Source organism: Papaver somniferum, chromosome 5 (assembly GCF_003573695.1).
Source record: "Papaver somniferum cultivar HN1 chromosome 5, ASM357369v1, whole genome shotgun sequence".
In the NCBI taxonomy this organism is placed as follows: domain Eukaryota; kingdom Viridiplantae; phylum Streptophyta; class Magnoliopsida; order Ranunculales; family Papaveraceae; genus Papaver; species Papaver somniferum.
The window spans coordinates 185,007,375-185,024,294 of NC_039362.1; the positions used below are offsets into that span (position 1 = coordinate 185,007,375).

Here is a 16,920-nt window from a genome sequence, read left to right on the forward strand (position 1 = left end):
GCTTGAATTTTAAGCCAAATTTACAACGATTCTCAACGGACCGATATTATAAACCGGGTAAAAACCGACTGAAACAGATTTTTTTCTTTAATATGTGGACCCCGTCTCTCGGGACAGAGAATGGGCAATTTTTTTCGTTGTTTATAAAGAATTTTTGCCAACAATTCTCGGTTTTTTTACATAAGTGAAGGGGCTGGTAGTATATGTCTTGGCAAATTCAATTGCTTCAGATCATGCATTTCATAATATATTTCTGTTCTGCTAACAATTGCCATACACAATTAAGCTTGGTAACATCATATTGTGGTGAATACATTTCAACCACTTCTTTCTGCAACAATGCAGATGCAGGAATGCAATGTCTTTCTTTTATTTCAGGTGGTAAAACATCAAGGAACCTGAAATGTTTAGAGACTAGCTCCGGCATCTCTACCGGCATAATATACAACTGAACACAATATAAGAAATTTGCAGATCAAGTTAAAGAGAAGAATTATCGAGCTTATTCATATCAAATTGCAGTGAATTTTTTATTCAAGGTGGCGACAATGAATAAGTTTTATGACATTACAAAGGACTACATTTTTAAAAAGTATAAAAATTACATCAATGGATGAATTTTTTGTGATACTACAAATACTGAACTATATGATTATGTAATTTCACAGTTCACAACCATAGCATGATCCAATTGTGTTTCACTTTAAGCTCATAAAGATGTCCAACTTTTGCATGACATCTATGTCTTCCATTTCATCACTTGGATATCACATCTTAGAAGAAGGATTTGCAGGGCAAAGAATACCCTATAAATCTTTACCCCCTTCGCATCTCTTTTGGAAATAGGGAACACATCCCAGATGCACCTTAATCCATCTTTGGGAAATATATAGCAGTTGGAGTTTTACAATCTCCTCTGTATTTCCAAGACTAAGACTGATCTTTATCCCTGACAACATATCTTTGGGAAATATGGAACAACAACAGGTTCAGCTAATGGTGTGTGATTAATTTCCGAGACCGCACAAACCAAACAACAAATTACCCAAAAACACTCTTCTTCCTCTTTTTCTTCTTCTTCCTCATAATCACTCCACTAGTTAACAACATCATTACAGTCCTAAACCTATTCAAATCATAAACAACAATAGTTCAGTAATTCAATCTATTTTATTAACACTTTATAGCAGCAATGTTTAAATCAAAATAAAATCGGTTTAGATCAAGAAATGAAGTTGCTGTATATACCTTGTTCTTATGCTATTCTGGTTCTGGATCTTCACCACTTCCAATCTTCAGCTGTTCTTGCAATAGCAGCAGAAAGGGACTAAGAAGAAAGAGCTCACTCAAACTTTAGTTTAAGTACTCAACTGGATAAGGACTTAGGGTTTGCTTTCCTTTGAGACTTTGAGATCTAGTCTTCTTCGGTCTTTGGATAGGAATTGATGGATTTTCTTTATAAAAGCACGCTTACACACCTCAAAACTGACATATCCTTTTTAATCATAATGTACCCCAGCTGCTAAGGCATTTTTTATTTTTATTTTTTTTTGAACATTATTCAATGGTTGGACCATTATTGTTGGCGGAGAAAAAAAAAAAAACATAACGGTGAAATTTGGTAACATCTGTAGCATCGTTGAAAAAGAAGATAGAGAAGAAATGATTTCTATATTTCTTTTCATAGTGGAGGGAATGATTTCATTCTTTTTATAAAAAATTTGGTCCAAAGGTGCATTTTATTTCACCTTATATTACAGCTTAAAAACTCTCATTTGGTTCCTTGACCGGGAATATCATGGCTGAGATGAATTCCAGTAGTTGTCTCTCACTTATCACTCTCTGCTCCGTCTTTGCAATCTTGTACATGAATTCAGCCATTGTTGCAGTAGATGGGAAATCACAAACAGTTGGTAAAGTTCTAAACCCAACAAAGTTGGGTCTCAAGAAAGAAAAACTCAGTCATTTTCGTGTGTATTGGCATGATATTGTTGGTGGCCGTCATCCTACATCAATTCAGGTTGCAAAGGCAGCTTCAACAGACAAATCGGCGACTGGGTTCGGAGCTGTTTCAATGATTGATGATCCCTTGACAGAAGGACTTGAACTGAGTTCAAAACTTGTCGGACGAGCTCAAGGATTTTATGCATCTGCCGGAATTAATGAATTAGTTGCTCTGATAAATATGAATTTTGCTTTCGTGGTTGGAAAATACAATGGCAGCACCATCAGTGTTATGGGAAGAGATAAAGTGTTATCTGAAGTTAGAGAAATGCCCATTGTTGGTGGTAGCGGATTATTCCGATTTGCTCGTGGTTATGTTGAAGCTCGGACTAAGAAATTGGATTCTAAAACTGGTGATTCTACTGTTGAATACAACATTTATGTCTTTCATTACTGATCCTTTTCGTATTTCAATTCCTGTATTCATTTCGTATTCATCTGTTGTATCAATTTCCTGTGCTCCTGCCAAAAAATATTGAGTTGCCACGGCTGGAGGTAAATATGCTGCCGCACCTGTTCCATGCTATGTTTGGCTTGCAGTATTTGGAACTGAATCTTTCTTGGTTAAAGCCTCGATCATAGATTGAGCACTTATTAAGTTTTCCCTCGGCATAACATTGTATTCATACAGATTTTGGAGATTCTTACGAATGTCGAAATATCAGTTCCACAATCGACTTTAAATTCTGCAATGACATGATATAGGATGCAATTATATAAGGTGCAGGTAGCAGTTATCTTACACAAGAAAATGTAACATACTTCCTCAATGGAAGACTCTTTCTGATATCAAATTTATAGAATTGAATAAAGGAATTCCTGAATCACGTAAGTGGGTGATGAAAACAACTCTTTGCTCTTTTTCATTTGTTCAAAAAATTATAAATATAAAGCATGAAATTCCCAACAAGATAAGAAATTCAGATGAGAAGTCTCACAAGGTAATTGTTTTATCCTGTAGAAAAGGAACATGGGAATTGAAGTGCAGAACAATATACTTTAGTAAAGTATGGAATCACCGGATGTTATGCATCAGTCTGCATTATTTCTCCGGTCATCAGAACATATACAAGATGCAGAAAAATCAATAAGTTCTAGACTAGTTCTTACCCAAGTCAGGAGGTAGCTGTAGGGTGCTGTCATTTGATACTTGAGGCCGCGAGGGATGAAAATGATTTCCTTACTCTCTCTGCATTTGCAGTCTTACGAATAGCATCCTGAAGGAAGCAAATTTGGAGATTCAGTTTGAAGAAAATGGTGCAAGCTCCATTGTTTTATTTCCCAAGGAAGCGAGACTTCCAACAAAAAATAGTAATAATTTAGCACAGCTACAATCTTCTCGATAGGTAAGTTGCCTCTTTTGTTAAGAATGATGGTGCCCATTCTGCTGGAAGATGTTCTTCTTTTTGTGCAAAGATTATTTCCATGCAAGGGCATCACCAGGCACACAACCAGAAAGTGCATCATCTCCATTACTTGTGTGATCTTCCAGCATACATCTGAAACATAAGTGATGCGGCATGATTATATATCTCTTTGCAAATTCAATTGCTTCAAATCATGCATTTCATAACATCGTTTGCTCTACCTACAATTCATAAGAACTGGACCAGATCAAAACACAGATATGTGGGGAGTACTATTTTGAAGTGTGACATGCTCAATTCAGCTCAGTAACATCATAGTGTGGTGAACACATTTCAACCCTCCTTTGTGCAACAATGAAGGTGCAGGATGCAATATGATTGTTTTATTTCAGGTGGTCAGACATTAAGGCACCTAAAAAATTTCGAGGCAAATCGCAATTATACTTGTCTAAGAAATTTGCTTTTGAGAGAAGAACTATTGAGCTTATGCATATCAAATTGTAGTGTGACGACGAATGACTTCAGTATACTGCAACATTAATAAGTTTCCTGATCCTGACATTAAAACACTGAAACACGTTCTTATAATGTTGAATTTCATCGATGAATGAATACTGTGATTTGGTATTAGAATGTTAACCTGCTAACTTCGCAACACTAACATGTGTGCTCATGTCCCAGAACACCTGTGCTCTTTAGAATTTCCTACTTTTGCATGACATCTAAGTCTTCCATTTCTTGCTTGGATTTCACATCCAAGGATTCGCACTGTAAAGACTATGTGCTACATGATCCCTCCCTTCAAAGACTAATAAATCTTTACCCATCATCCTCATCTCTTTTGGAATAGGGAAGAATACGTGATTTCGTCCGTAAACTTGGAATCCACAACGGATCAATTTGTGATTTCTTCTCATTTCGGATTAATCTTTTAGATACAATGAGCAGTCTTCTTTTTACACTTTCTTTCCTGTTCTTTCCATTGCAAATGTTGATCGTTAACTCTTATCGCCCCTCCCTTGGAAATCTTTGTAAATTTCCAGGAAATATTTTGCAGATGTGATAATTTTCCGAAGCCGCACGTACCGGCAACAAATTACCAAAAACTCTCTTTTTTCTTCTTCTTCTTCTTCTTCATAATCATTCCACTAATTAACAACATGATTACAATCTTAAACCTAGTCAAATCATACAAAACAATAATTTCTTCCGCTAGATCTACTTACAACACTAGTTCAATTTTTAAATCAAAATAAAATTGAAGTTGTATACCCTTGTTCTCTATGCTATCTTCACCACTTACCAATCAATCTCCTTGAGAGTAAATCAAACTGAAGTTGCTTTGACTGTTGATGTGTAGAGTTCTTCAAAAAGAGGTCTAACACTCTAAAGATGCAAGAGCTCACTCAGACTTCAGTTTAAGTACTCAACTAGATAAGGATTTAGGGTTTGCTCTACTGGGGACTTGACTCTTGAAATCTAGTCTTCAGTCTTTGGATAGGAATTGGTGGATTTTCTTTACAAAAGCACGCGTAGACACTTCAGAGTGACACATGCTTACCCCAACTGATCCTTTTTCGTATTTTAATTCCTTCATTCATTTCAAATATTCATCTGATGTACCAATTTTACTCGTATGAATGAGATTTTAAGCTTTTGAAGTTTTAAGATGATAATTCTGAGACCCTCTTCGTTTTTAGACAGTATCCATGAATTTTACAAAATCTCACCGAGGGAAACTGCACTCTAATTACTGACTGCAAGATTTTTCTTTTGTAGTATCATCACAAAATATACTCGTATTACATTTGTACAATAATGAACATGTAAAAGTAAACTAACAAGCTACAATATCTGCAATGACATGGATCAGTAATAAGCTGCTGTCTCCTACTCGAGCTGAACTCCACACTGACTGCTGCCCTCCAGGTTTTAGGAAATTCCAGATGAACAAGTCCAATTTTATTTTAGTTAATCTGTTAACATGGACATTGGTGGTCGCTTTCAGTTGAGTTGTCAAGGAAACAAATAGAATACGAAATTGAACTTGTCTGAACCAATCACAATCATACTTCGTCCACAACATAGAAAGTAGTTGCAGAAATTAGCAGGATCAGTAGTGTAGACCTGACTATGTTCTCGTTGTGGAATTAGAAATCACCGAGCAGTACCTTAACAAATGTGATGTTAGCAGAGCATCAATCCCATTGCGAACAAGAATTCAAAATATATCTCCCGTTCACTTCTGAGAACATAATCTGATACTTGTGTGCTTCGACCAAAAAATATTAAGTTTTTTTAAAAACTCAGTGGTTTTTCTTGGTTATATACTCCCGCAATGTTCCATGCTATGTTTGGCTTGCAGTATTTGGAACTGGATCTTTCTTGGTTAAAGCCTCGATCATAGAATGAGCACTTATTAAGTTTTCCCTTAACATAACATTGTATTCATAAAGATTTTGTAGATTCTTACGAATGTCAGAAATATCAGTTCCAGAATCGGCACTAAATTCTGCAATGGCATGATAAGAGAGAGGAAAGGATTATAAATGTGCAAATAACAGTTATCTTGTATGACTTCGTAACGCATGCAAGGCGCACAAGGTTGAAGTTCTAGATCAGTTCTTACCTAGATCAGGAGGTAGGGGTAGGGTTCTGTGATTTGATACTTGAGGCCGTGAGGGATGATCTCCCTCGCTAGAACCATGTTTCACTTGGGTCCCTGCTGAGTATGATTTCCGTACTCTCTCTGCATCTGCAGTCTTACGGATAGCATTCTGGAAAAAACAAATTTGGAGATTCAGTTTGGAGGAAATGGTGCAAGTTCTGTTATATCCTGAAAAACGACACTTCCAACAGAAAAATAATTTTCAGTAGAGCTACAATACCATCTCGATAGGTAATTTGCCTTTTTTATTAAGACTGATGGTGTCCATTCTGCTGCTAGATTTTTTTCTTTTGTGCACAGATCCATTTCCACGCGAGGGTTCTCCAGGCACACAACCACAAAGTGCATCATCTCCATTACTATTGTGATCTTCCAGAATCTTACAATTCCATGTGTACATTACGTATTTACGCAACTTGTGGAAAGATAGAGATAAAAATGTCAATCACTCAATACTCTATTTCAGTATAAAATATTATAAAACAAACTTCAAACAATAGACGACAAGATAATACCTTATCCCAATGCTGTTGAGCTTTCGTTCGATTTCTTATATTTATCAGTACACTATCTTCATTTCGGAGCCTCTTGACCCTGTACTCGCACTATTCCAAGAAAATAAGTGCAAATTAAAATCCATGCTCCATTATAGGATATAGTAAATATGGGTACAAGGACTAATGGAAAAAAGCAAGAGAATAAAATATCCCAATTAGCTCCTAACTGTAGTCAGGTCAATATTAACTGCACTGGTTCTGCCACCAGAAGGTGTTGGATGAGGTGGCCTCTGATGCCCTACAACTTCACAAATGGTGTTCTATCTACCTAAACACCAAAATATTTTCATATTCAAATAACAAAAAATAAATAAAAACAATATCTACTTGTTCTTACTCAAATACATCCTGCATCAAATAAAATTCTACTTTTAGTTACTGAAATTCTATGGAGAAATTGGCTCGGACCACTTAGAGATATCTGATGAACTTCAAGGATTTTGATAATTTTCAATCAACTTAACACCTACAAGAATATACCTTATTCTGATAATGGGGGGCAGTGCTCAACATGTAGGCCTTAGCTTTATCATACTTTTGTATCGGACAAAGCTCTTGGTCAGAACAAAAGATAAAACTATTTCCTACTTCCTAGTTTAATAACGTGGTAGTGACCTTAAACTGATACAAATTACATGTCTTTTTTAGTTTTTACTCGGAACGATAAGTTTCCTGTCATGACCCGTCTTTAAGTCTTTGGTTGCATAAACATTGTTGTTTTAGTTGCAAACTTGATCTAAAGCAATTTAGTGACTTATTTGGCTATGTCAATGCCTATAATAGGATCTCGAATATTAAATGGAAGAAGGCATTATGTTGAAGAAAGGTTTCATAGTTGAGGTAAGGCAATTAAGATAATATATTGGTGTTTCACATTTGTAGACCACCAGTCAAGTAAATTTTTGCTGCCAAGACAACAGGCAATAACCGGTTTAAATAAATAAATATGAATCGAAAACTACAAAGTTGCAATAGGTTTTAACTTACTTGGACCAAGAGGTAAAAGAATATGGCAAAACTAATGGCATAGAGACCACCAAGATCCGCAAAGAAGCCAACTATATTATTCAAATTCAGATATTCAGTAGATGCCACAAAGTTAGAACATGAATAAGACTTATAGACAATAAAAAGGATACTGTTGTGTAATGTTGTAAAGTATCTAAGCCGGTCATACAGAGAAAGCATTCCCTATCACAATACTGAATATAAGACAAAAAAATCTTGCAAGAGGCTTACACCAAGAGCCTATGACCGACCCAATATTTTGATGCTAAACATAGTTTGAAGATTTTGAATTTGCTAACAACTTATCTAATAATTTGTCGCATCATAGACCGATACCATTATATATTTTCAAGAAGAACCACAAAAGACAGCTGATAATTTTGGCTAAGATATACTAATCAAAGAAGTTAAAATTGGAAGAAAAAAAAGATTCATTTAAATGAGCTACGGAGGAACAAAGAAGTCCACTTACCAGGCCCAATAAAATTTTCATCGTCAACTTCAACAATGTAGGCAGAAAGAAAGTTGATAAACAATGTGGTATTGATTAATCCACCTCCTAAACTTTGAAGAGATGCTTGAAGCTGACTAGCTTCAAGAATAGAGGAACCCGGGACAAATTCATGGAAAAGAGGCTGGATTAGCTTTAAATCACGATGATTATGGTATAGTCGTGGAAATAAGTGAAATTTTAAGACATTCACATCAGGCCCTCGAAAAGTAGTTGGCCTGTTATCCAAACTGCTCCCATTGTTCAGTATGCCGTTGACAAAGCTAATGTGTTTATCATTACCGTTCTTTGATGTAAAATTGAATTGGAACCCTACAGCAGTAGCAGGATCATTTGGAAGATCAACAAACTGCCAGGAAACATACAAGTCATCTGCAGCAATACGGCAATTACTGCACTTGAGAGAAACGGTTGGGCCCAAGCTCGTGTTGTGGCAAGAATAATTAGCAAATGTCTTCAGTGGAAACACTCTATGGTCAACGAAACCTGGAACCCCAGTCACTAAAGTACCAAGACCACGTAAATGAGAACAGCTCATACTGGAAACAGTGGTTATATTAAACTCCATATCATTGATGAAGGAGAGTAGCTCAGGTGCATTTGCTGCCCTCAAATTATGCACTTCGACAGATCTTTTTGATATAATTTGGTAAAGCAACCTGTCAAAGAACCAACAAATATGTTAATATCAACTCCTAATATAAGCACCGAAGAACACAATGTTGAAGGTTTAAACTGAGAATTTCATCATTATATTGAAGAAGAACAAACACATACGCTGCAAAGAAACCAACAAAAACTATCCAACTAGCAACAGAAAAAGTTCCACCAAGCTCTGTCTTCCGCTTCTTTACGACATTGTTATCATCCTACACACAGCGTGTCAGAAATGACAATCAAATATGAAGTGAAGTAATGGTTGAAATATCATTGTATATTCAACATTTTATAAGCTGCAGATGTAAAATATTCAGAAAATGCTGAATCAGCTGCAGTCCAACATAAGGGGTAATGCCATAATGATACAAATCTACAGTATTATTAAACTCTTATACAAATAACGTTCCTCAACACGAAACACACAGACTGATGGTAATTGTGGTAAGTAAACAAGTAACAACATGCAGGAGTGACCGTAGCTAAATCCCTGTTATCTTCTTGGATTTGCATCATCCAGAGATGACCGTAGCCTCACCAAACAAGCCTACCACAAGGGAGGCACTAATGAATATTAAGTGGAACAGTTCTCAAGAGGTCAGTTACCATCACTTGAAGTGTTTCGCGGTTATCTCACTTTTGTCAAAGCAGTACTTCCCACAATTTTGGTCCCAATTTTCCATAGGTTAAAGAAATTGGATCTCCTAACCATTAAGAGTCAGAACAGATACTTGTTAAGAAGTAATCAATTCGCATAGTACCCATGTTGTAACTGATAAACCTAAACATCATAAATACAGATTCGCTACAGGAAAGGCATAAACCAGACGCAATTTGGAGTCAAATTTGAAGTTCCAAACTCAATTTTTCATGTTACTAAATTCTGTATCCACCTAAAACCCTCCTCATTACTCAACCATCTAACTTCAATTTGAAGAATCAGCAAACAATTAAGACAAATCCAGCTTATTCATGAAAAAACAACTGAATTCCACAATAAATTCAACTAAAAATTTCAAAAAAAATAAAGAAATCTTACCAGCCAATGACGAGTAGAGAAACAGAAATCCAGTCGACTAATCCACCATCTAACCTTAAACCAAATACTACTCCCATCTCCAAGCTTCTTAAACCTCAGAAACAAACAAAACAACAACCAAGAAAGTACTAAAACTAGGGTTGCTTCTAAGAACACAGCTTGAGATTGTGTAAACTTCTTAATAGAATCAAATCCAAGCAATGTTTCAGGAAATGTTGCTGAATATTTAACTCCTGTACTCATTGACCATTCATTAATTGATGAATTAAACAATCCACATGATTTCTCTGTTGAATTTAATAAGTAACCGGGGAAACAAGCACATAATGTTGAATTGTAACTAAATGAATTCCCTGGACATGGCTTTTCAAACGCCATTAATTGATTAAGAAAGAATTTTGAGAACAAGAAAAGAAGAAGAAGAAATCAGATCTTTCTTTTCTTCTTCTTCTTGGAGTAGAGCTGAGTAGAGAAAATTTTTGACAGGGAAAAGAATCTGTATTTTTTATTTATATTTTGGATTTTATAAAATAAGACTTTTAGTTGTAGAGGAGAAGTGAGAAACGGGTTTGAATTCAATTTTGTTGGTGAAACCCGGGCCTGTTTATTTATTTTTTTCTATTTTTGGGTGTTTGCGTAACCGGGTTGTATTGCGGAAATTTAGAGGGATTTTGCAAAAATGGGGAATGTATGCGGCTTACGGGGAAACTGCGGAAACAAGTCAAGTCTCACGCGGCCGGTAAAACACGTTTAGAATGTTACATCTTGTTTGTTTGTCGCTGACTCGGCTGCGTCTGGGTCTGAGTCAATTCCTGACTCGCATCGAGTCAATAATTAGATTGTTTGGTTTCTAATTTTGGTAATTCCTGACTGGGCGTCTGAGCCGGATATAACCCCGACTCGACCTCGTTGGAGTCAGGTATCATAATACCCCTTACTCATGGGAGTGAACATCTCAGTCGACCAAAATGACTAAAATTTCCTCGACATTTTAAAACGAAAATGTATGTCATTTTCATTCTCATTTTTCTTCATTCTTCGACGGAATAACAAATTGGGAGAACGAAAAAAGATCACCTTAATCTCTCTACGTTGATCTTCTTGATCTTTCTCAATTCATATTTTGCATCTCTTTCAACAATTCAACTCATCTTCTCCATCTCTCTAACCCATCTGAGTTTTTTTTTTTTTGAAGAATCATCAACTTCGGTGGATGAGATTTGGGAAAATGAGTTTTTTTTCTTTGGAAACATCAGTTTTTTTATTTGGGAATATGGGTTTTCTTCATTTGTTGTGATTGTTACTTTAGTGGATGAGATTTGGGAACATGGGTTTTCATCTAATCGAGTTCTTAAATGACTTTCAGGGAGAAAGAAGAGCATAAAAGTTGTGTGAAGGTACAACTTTATCGCATATATTGTTTGCTTAAGAAATTGGGTATTTGTAGATTAAACTATGGTTAGTTTCTATGGGTCAGTTAATTTGTTGGCATCTAGTTGTTTGTAAAAATGCCTAAGAGAGAAGTAAATCAAGCTTTTGAATGACAATTTGCATCTTCAGCTACCAGCTACTTCTCTTTCAACACATTAAAATAAAAATATTGCATTGTTTTACTATTTCTACCGGATATTTATGATTATGTACTTCGGGTTCGACAATGCTTATTAACTTATAATTGTGCTTCTTCTATACCTGGGCGGTTTATGTAGTGCATGAACAAATAACTTACTGACACTGCCAGCACTCCATATATCTGATCCTAGGTAATCTTATGTATATGCTAAAGTTGGATTATGTGTGAATATGGAACATATGTAGTATGTACAATAGAGATGTAGGTGATGCTTGCATCCATGTTTGATGGGAATGCGTAGCCAAAGAATATTGCTTTTGTCATATTGAAAATTTTGAAGTTAGGTTTACTGACTGAGTATTTTTGTGAATTATTATTAGAGACACTTGAGCCTATTTTCTCTGTCTCATTTTTGTGTACATCTTATTTGCAAATTTCGTAGATAGAATATATCCTTAGCAATGACTTATTCTCCTTATCATGCACTTGGTGGAGTGCAGCAGATCCAGTAGTATAGAGAAATGGGATTTTCCCACTTATTCTCCACTAATCCGTACTTGGGCAGTGGAGTATTGGCTCGTTTTGTTATCGAGTGGAAATCAGGATGGATATATGATGCATGTGTGTCTCGGCCAACTTTGGCCTCACAACGAGGTATGTGCTATAGTTAATGATGTTTTCTCTCCAAATGATTCATGCTTGATATTTGATTACTAGGAGTAGTAAATTGGGTGTTATCCATGCTATAACATGCTAGTTAATCCTTTTTATTTTCGTAGTAGCATTAATGGTGAATTGTGTAGTTTGCATGCTTGCCGTCGAGTTTTTATTGGATATCTTTCGGAGTATGCAAATACCTGTCTAGCAACCTCCTTTGGATTGTATTAAGCTGACTGACAGAGCCTTACTTGCTCGACGAAACTCCACCAGAGCTGGTCTTGCTTCTGTGGCACCTAATGGAACATCTCAAGGACCATTGCCAAGTAGTTCATACGTAACCCAAACTCATGTCCCATGGAATCCTCCCTTGAATGATGTTTGGGAGTCAAGGACTGCATGGTGATGTTATGTTGCTTGCTCCCTATTGCCCATTGATATCTCTGATGTCCTAAGAGGTCCTTATTGGTTACGCATAGTTCACCTCTCGGAACAGTTTGATCTTCTTTTTTTTTCCCGCAAAGAGTTTCCATCTATATATGTGCAAGTTACAGTTCATTTTCTACTGAACATAAAATTATTGGTGAATGAAAGCAAATGAATGTATATGTTCCCTTTTTTGTTCAAGGTTATAAATTATAAATGAAGTGAGTAAAAAAATGATTCCAGATAACCTATTATATACAAGGGTATTTTATGTCCATAAAAGTATAGTCAGTTGAGTCAGGTCTGACTCACGAAACAAACAAATTTTCTGAGTCAGATCTCAGTGAGTCAGATCCAGATGAGTCAGGTGATTTCAGTTAGATCCAGACGATTCAGATCCAGATGACTCATCAGATGAGTCAGCTGCAGACAAACAAGATGTCAGATTGATGGAGAAAAAAAAAATCAACTGTAACGGCTATAGTCTCGGGTGAATGTATTAGCACAAAATGTTTTTCACCGTTTTCGTTTTACCAAAGAGTTGCTTGTTTATGCAACTATTGCATGTTGCATGACATTGCTAATGGATTTTGAGACTTACCCACTTACCATCAGCTAATTAGGATAAATGGGTTCCTGTTTGGCGAACACAAACTGAAGTAGTTTTCGGAAATCAGAAGCAAAACTCTTTTGGCTTTATATGGTGTTTGGATAAGTCAATTATAGAGTTAGAAGTAAAAAGAGAAAACTCAATATTATATAAGCGCATTTAAGTATGTGCACGAAACAAAATGTATATTAACCATCTAGTAGAACTCTATCGGAACCTTTGTCTTTGAGCAAAATTCTCGACCCATAATTGAAAAATAAGGTAAAAATAACATTATTTTTGTTAAGGAACAACTTCTGATTTTCTATGCCTATTGCGTGAAGCACGTTGCTGAGATTGAAGAAGGTTCAATAATAAGTATATTTTTGAGATGATTGTAACTATAATTTAAGGCTTCTCTTAAACATAGCTCAAACATTTATTAACTATAGCCCATATAAAATTAGTGCTTAATCTAATCAAACAGATCTTTATAATCATTCGATATAGCCCACGAAATTATGTCTAATTATTATATATAGCCCATAATAAATCCCTGAATCAACATCAACAAAAACAAAAACAGAAAAGATAAAAAAAATTAATAATTATCTAATCAAATTTATGCAACATATTTGACATATTTAATATCTTTTTAAGAATAATCAACACCCTCAATCAATTTTAGAAGGAAAAAAACATTATCATATGGATGTTTTCTTTTTATAGATTATGTTTATGAAGTTTTAGGAGAATGGTCCTAGGAAAGGAATTAAAACCCTAGTTAATTCCATTTTGATTGACGTTGTTGTGGAATGTTTTCTAAGGGAACAATTAGAATATACACCCAAATCAATTTTAATGCAATCATGATTAGGAAAAATTTATTTTAGAGAACATAAGAATTAGAGTTTAATTTATTTTGGGGAAGAATGAAGAATTAGGGTTTATATATAATTGTTTAATTTGTGAGAATACTAAAATATCAATTATAATTAATTTTGAGTATGATTAAGAAAAAAATTAGGGTTTATTTTGATTTTGAGTAAGAAGAATCTAAATTTAATTGTTAACAAAAATTAGGACTTGTTTGGTTTTTCATTTTAACTTTTGGATTTTCATTTTCACTTAAATTTTTTGGGCTACGATTAATAAAAATGTGGGCTACGTTTAAGAGAAGCCTAATTTAATCGGTGATCTATACTGATGAAATGACTTGTCACGTCATCCACCGTGAGAAAGAAAACAATTATGGATGATTCCATAATGATCTAGCTAGCCTATCTGGTTCGAGCACCTTCTCAATGCCCACCTGTCCATTTTCAACCGTTCGCACCAAACTCGTGGTGTCACTCTGAAAATATAGCTGGAAATGCTAGCTAGGGGAAAGCAGTTTCAATACAAGGACTGGTATGATGGACAGCCTTTGACACTCAATAGAGTCAAAACTGCTATAGGAATCGCCATGCAAGTGGTTTTTTTTTCTTTTTTGAACTTAAAGTCTCTGCGTAACTCGGTATAGATATGGTCGTCATATGGATGCGGTGTTGTGCGAATCAAATTAACAAATTACCATGCGGTTGAGATTCGGTTGGTCTCTTCTGCAGACAAAGACATACAAACAACGTTATGATTTTCGCGAATAAGAACTAGCCATGCAGTTAGTCATCAAACTTGACTATAAATCCGTCGAATGGAAGGACAAAAAATTCGTTTCATCACATTCGTGTCGTTTCCAGGAAAATATACCGGGATGCAGGAATGAATATTTCATTGAATGCTTAAGAAATTGATATAATTCGTCATAGTACTCGGATATTTGCGGGTGCTATTGTGCTATCGGTATGGGAAACAAAACGAGTATACTTAGGCTAAGTCTTATGGGGTGCTAATCTAATAGTTAGATTGACAATCCATGTTATCCAGGACAATCATCTAAGTCTTAGCAGCTAGATTAGCAGTCCACGTCATCTGTGTCCACGGTCCCGTTCAACGCTTAATCTCAGCCGTCAGATCAAAAATAAATCTCTTAGCGCTGAACCATTCGGCAAAAAGGTGATTTTTCCAGCGCTGAATGATTCAGCGTAACTATCTAGCTGCTAGTTCACATGCTAGCAAATGGGTAGGAGAGAGAACTAGTGTTAACAAATACGCAACACTTTTTCTTTGAATTGCAATATATTTCTGCTAATCTAGTAGCTCAATCTAGCCTGACATTAACTATTTGTAGAGGAGTATCAAAAATAAAATAAAATTGTTGATTGCCACAGGTGACAAGGTCGTTGAATATAATTTCATCTTAAAACTACGTAGGATACCATTTTCTTATGAAAGGCTTGTGCTGAGAATGAAGAATCAAGAATATATATATTTTTGAGATAATTAAGATGACTATAAGTTAATCAGTGATTTAGATTGAAAACACAATCTTACCCACCGTGAGTAAGAAAACAACGGATGTTCCGTAATGAACTACTCTATCGAGATCGAGCACCTTCTCAATGCCCACCTGTCCATATTCAATCATGCATGCGCACCAAAGTTAGGGTCTTATCGAAAATATAGCTAGAAATGCTAGACAGGGGGTTTAAAAGAAAAGCTCTAATAAAATAAAAAGAATATGGAATTTGCTCCAGTTTACTATCCGGTGGAGTTTGTGGAAAGAGTGGAACGCCGGATTATATAACAACTCTACCAGGAGTATTAAGCAGCTTATCATATAATCTCACTTGGATATATGCATGTGCTATCTCTATATAATCTCCAGATAATCTCGTGTATCTAATCAGTGTTTGACTGTCTTTTGTCATGTGATTAAAAGAATTTTAACCAGCAGTTTAATGTCAGCTGTTTTTCTTTATTTAAAAATTCCTAGTGAGAGTGCAAATCATTACTGCTCCTGCCATTAATTATGCAACAACTGTGATTCAGTATAGGTGAAAGAATGAAGACACATGATCTCTAAATAGAAAACAGTAAATGAATAGTAATTAATTCCGAGTGTCTGTAAATGTTTAACTACAGTATACATGAAAAGTTAGAATTTGATCAGAACATACCACGAGAAAAAAACAACGTGAATGATGGTACCGGCTGCCGGCACCTCCATCTCCTCCTGTTTAATCGATCTGCTAGAACACTTGGGAAAGTAGCATAACAATAAGGTAAGGGAGGTCATTAGAACCGTAAACATTCCAGTTCTAACAATATGGAATGTTTACAGTTCTAAAGATCTCCCTAGCTGTATATAATTCTATCTTACCTCATTCAACTTGATTCTTTCCCCCTCAGAAACACGTACAATTGGTTTCCCCAGTTTCTATTGTACTTGGTCTCGAGAGCTACTAACTTCAAACTCGATACTAGTTTTGTGTATGTGTAAGATTATGTGCTCGAACTTGCAGTATTTATAGGACTTTAAATAGCAATGCAAAGGAATTATTTGGGCAGCAGAAACTTAAATGTGCATTAAATAAAAAGCAAAAAATAAATAAATTGGACTTTGTTATTTTTTGGCTTACCAACTTGATTGGATGAGTTGATGATTGGGCGAAGTTCGATCAGTCGTCCTACCAAACTGGCTGTGTTATATGCTTCGGCTAAAGTAAAAAAAAGGTGATGATCGGCGATGACCGGATTTCCATCAAGGGCCTTTCGTTTTTATAACTTGCATCTGAAACCTCACTGGAATTTTGAGACGATGAAATGCCGACAAAACGCTAATTTGGTTTCGCACATCTCATTAAAAAGAAAATGTCTTGATCCGTGACCATGACCACCTTCACTTCCAACTACATAGTTACCGGCCCTTATGTGGTGAGACTTACAACGTGTACCCTGAATATGTATGGTTATGATCATGAC

General features: G+C 35.6%; 2 protein-coding genes and 2 long non-coding RNA genes across 6 annotated transcripts; 1 reads left to right on the forward strand and 3 right to left on the reverse strand.

Annotated features, from left to right (window-relative positions):
• Window positions 1–505: 505 nt before the first annotated feature.
• On the reverse strand, window positions 506–1,417 carry LOC113283924. The gene is made up of 2 exons (XR_003327837.1): window positions 1,249–1,417; window positions 506–1,126 (listed from the first exon to the last, which is right to left on the reverse strand). It is a non-coding gene; the product is annotated as an uncharacterized LOC113283924 (long non-coding RNA).
• Window positions 1,418–1,826: 409 nt separating this feature from the next.
• LOC113283923 (dirigent protein 22-like) lies at window positions 1,827–3,610 on the forward strand. 2 transcript variants are annotated; one of them, XR_003327835.1, is made up of 2 exons: window positions 1,827–2,832; window positions 2,966–3,610. XR_003327835.1 is itself a non-coding variant. In XM_026533305.1 (1 exon), exon 1 carries the CDS (start codon window positions 1,868–1,870, stop codon window positions 2,399–2,401), a length of 534 nt encoding a protein of 177 aa, XP_026389090.1. In that variant the 5' UTR covers window positions 1,827–1,867; the 3' UTR covers window positions 2,402–2,853. The 2 variants fall into 2 exon arrangements, 1 of the variants encoding a protein (XP_026389090.1); XM_026533305.1 differs by lacking the exon at window positions 2,966–3,610 and having other exon boundaries at window positions 1,827–2,853.
• Window positions 3,611–5,097: 1,487 nt separating this feature from the next.
• On the reverse strand, window positions 5,098–13,744 carry LOC113283925. Of its 2 annotated transcripts, XR_003327838.1 has the most exons (9): window positions 9,812–13,744; window positions 8,893–8,984; window positions 8,077–8,774; window positions 7,584–7,654; window positions 6,555–6,644; window positions 6,260–6,454; window positions 6,001–6,148; window positions 5,543–5,883; window positions 5,098–5,347 (listed from the first exon to the last, which is right to left on the reverse strand). XR_003327838.1 is itself a non-coding variant. In XM_026533306.1 (8 exons), exons 1-8 carry the CDS (start codon window positions 10,187–10,189, stop codon window positions 5,720–5,722), a joined length of 1,836 nt encoding a protein of 611 aa, XP_026389091.1. In that variant the 5' UTR covers window positions 10,190–13,743; the 3' UTR covers window positions 5,098–5,719. The 2 variants fall into 2 exon arrangements, 1 of the variants encoding a protein (XP_026389091.1); XM_026533306.1 differs by having other exon boundaries at window positions 5,098–5,883; window positions 9,812–13,743.
• Window positions 13,745–15,295: 1,551 nt separating this feature from the next.
• On the reverse strand, window positions 15,296–16,752 carry LOC113283926. Its single transcript, XR_003327839.1, has 2 exons — window positions 16,116–16,752; window positions 15,296–15,565 (listed from the first exon to the last, which is right to left on the reverse strand). It is a non-coding gene; the product is annotated as an uncharacterized LOC113283926 (long non-coding RNA).
• Window positions 16,753–16,920: the final 168 nt, after the last annotated feature.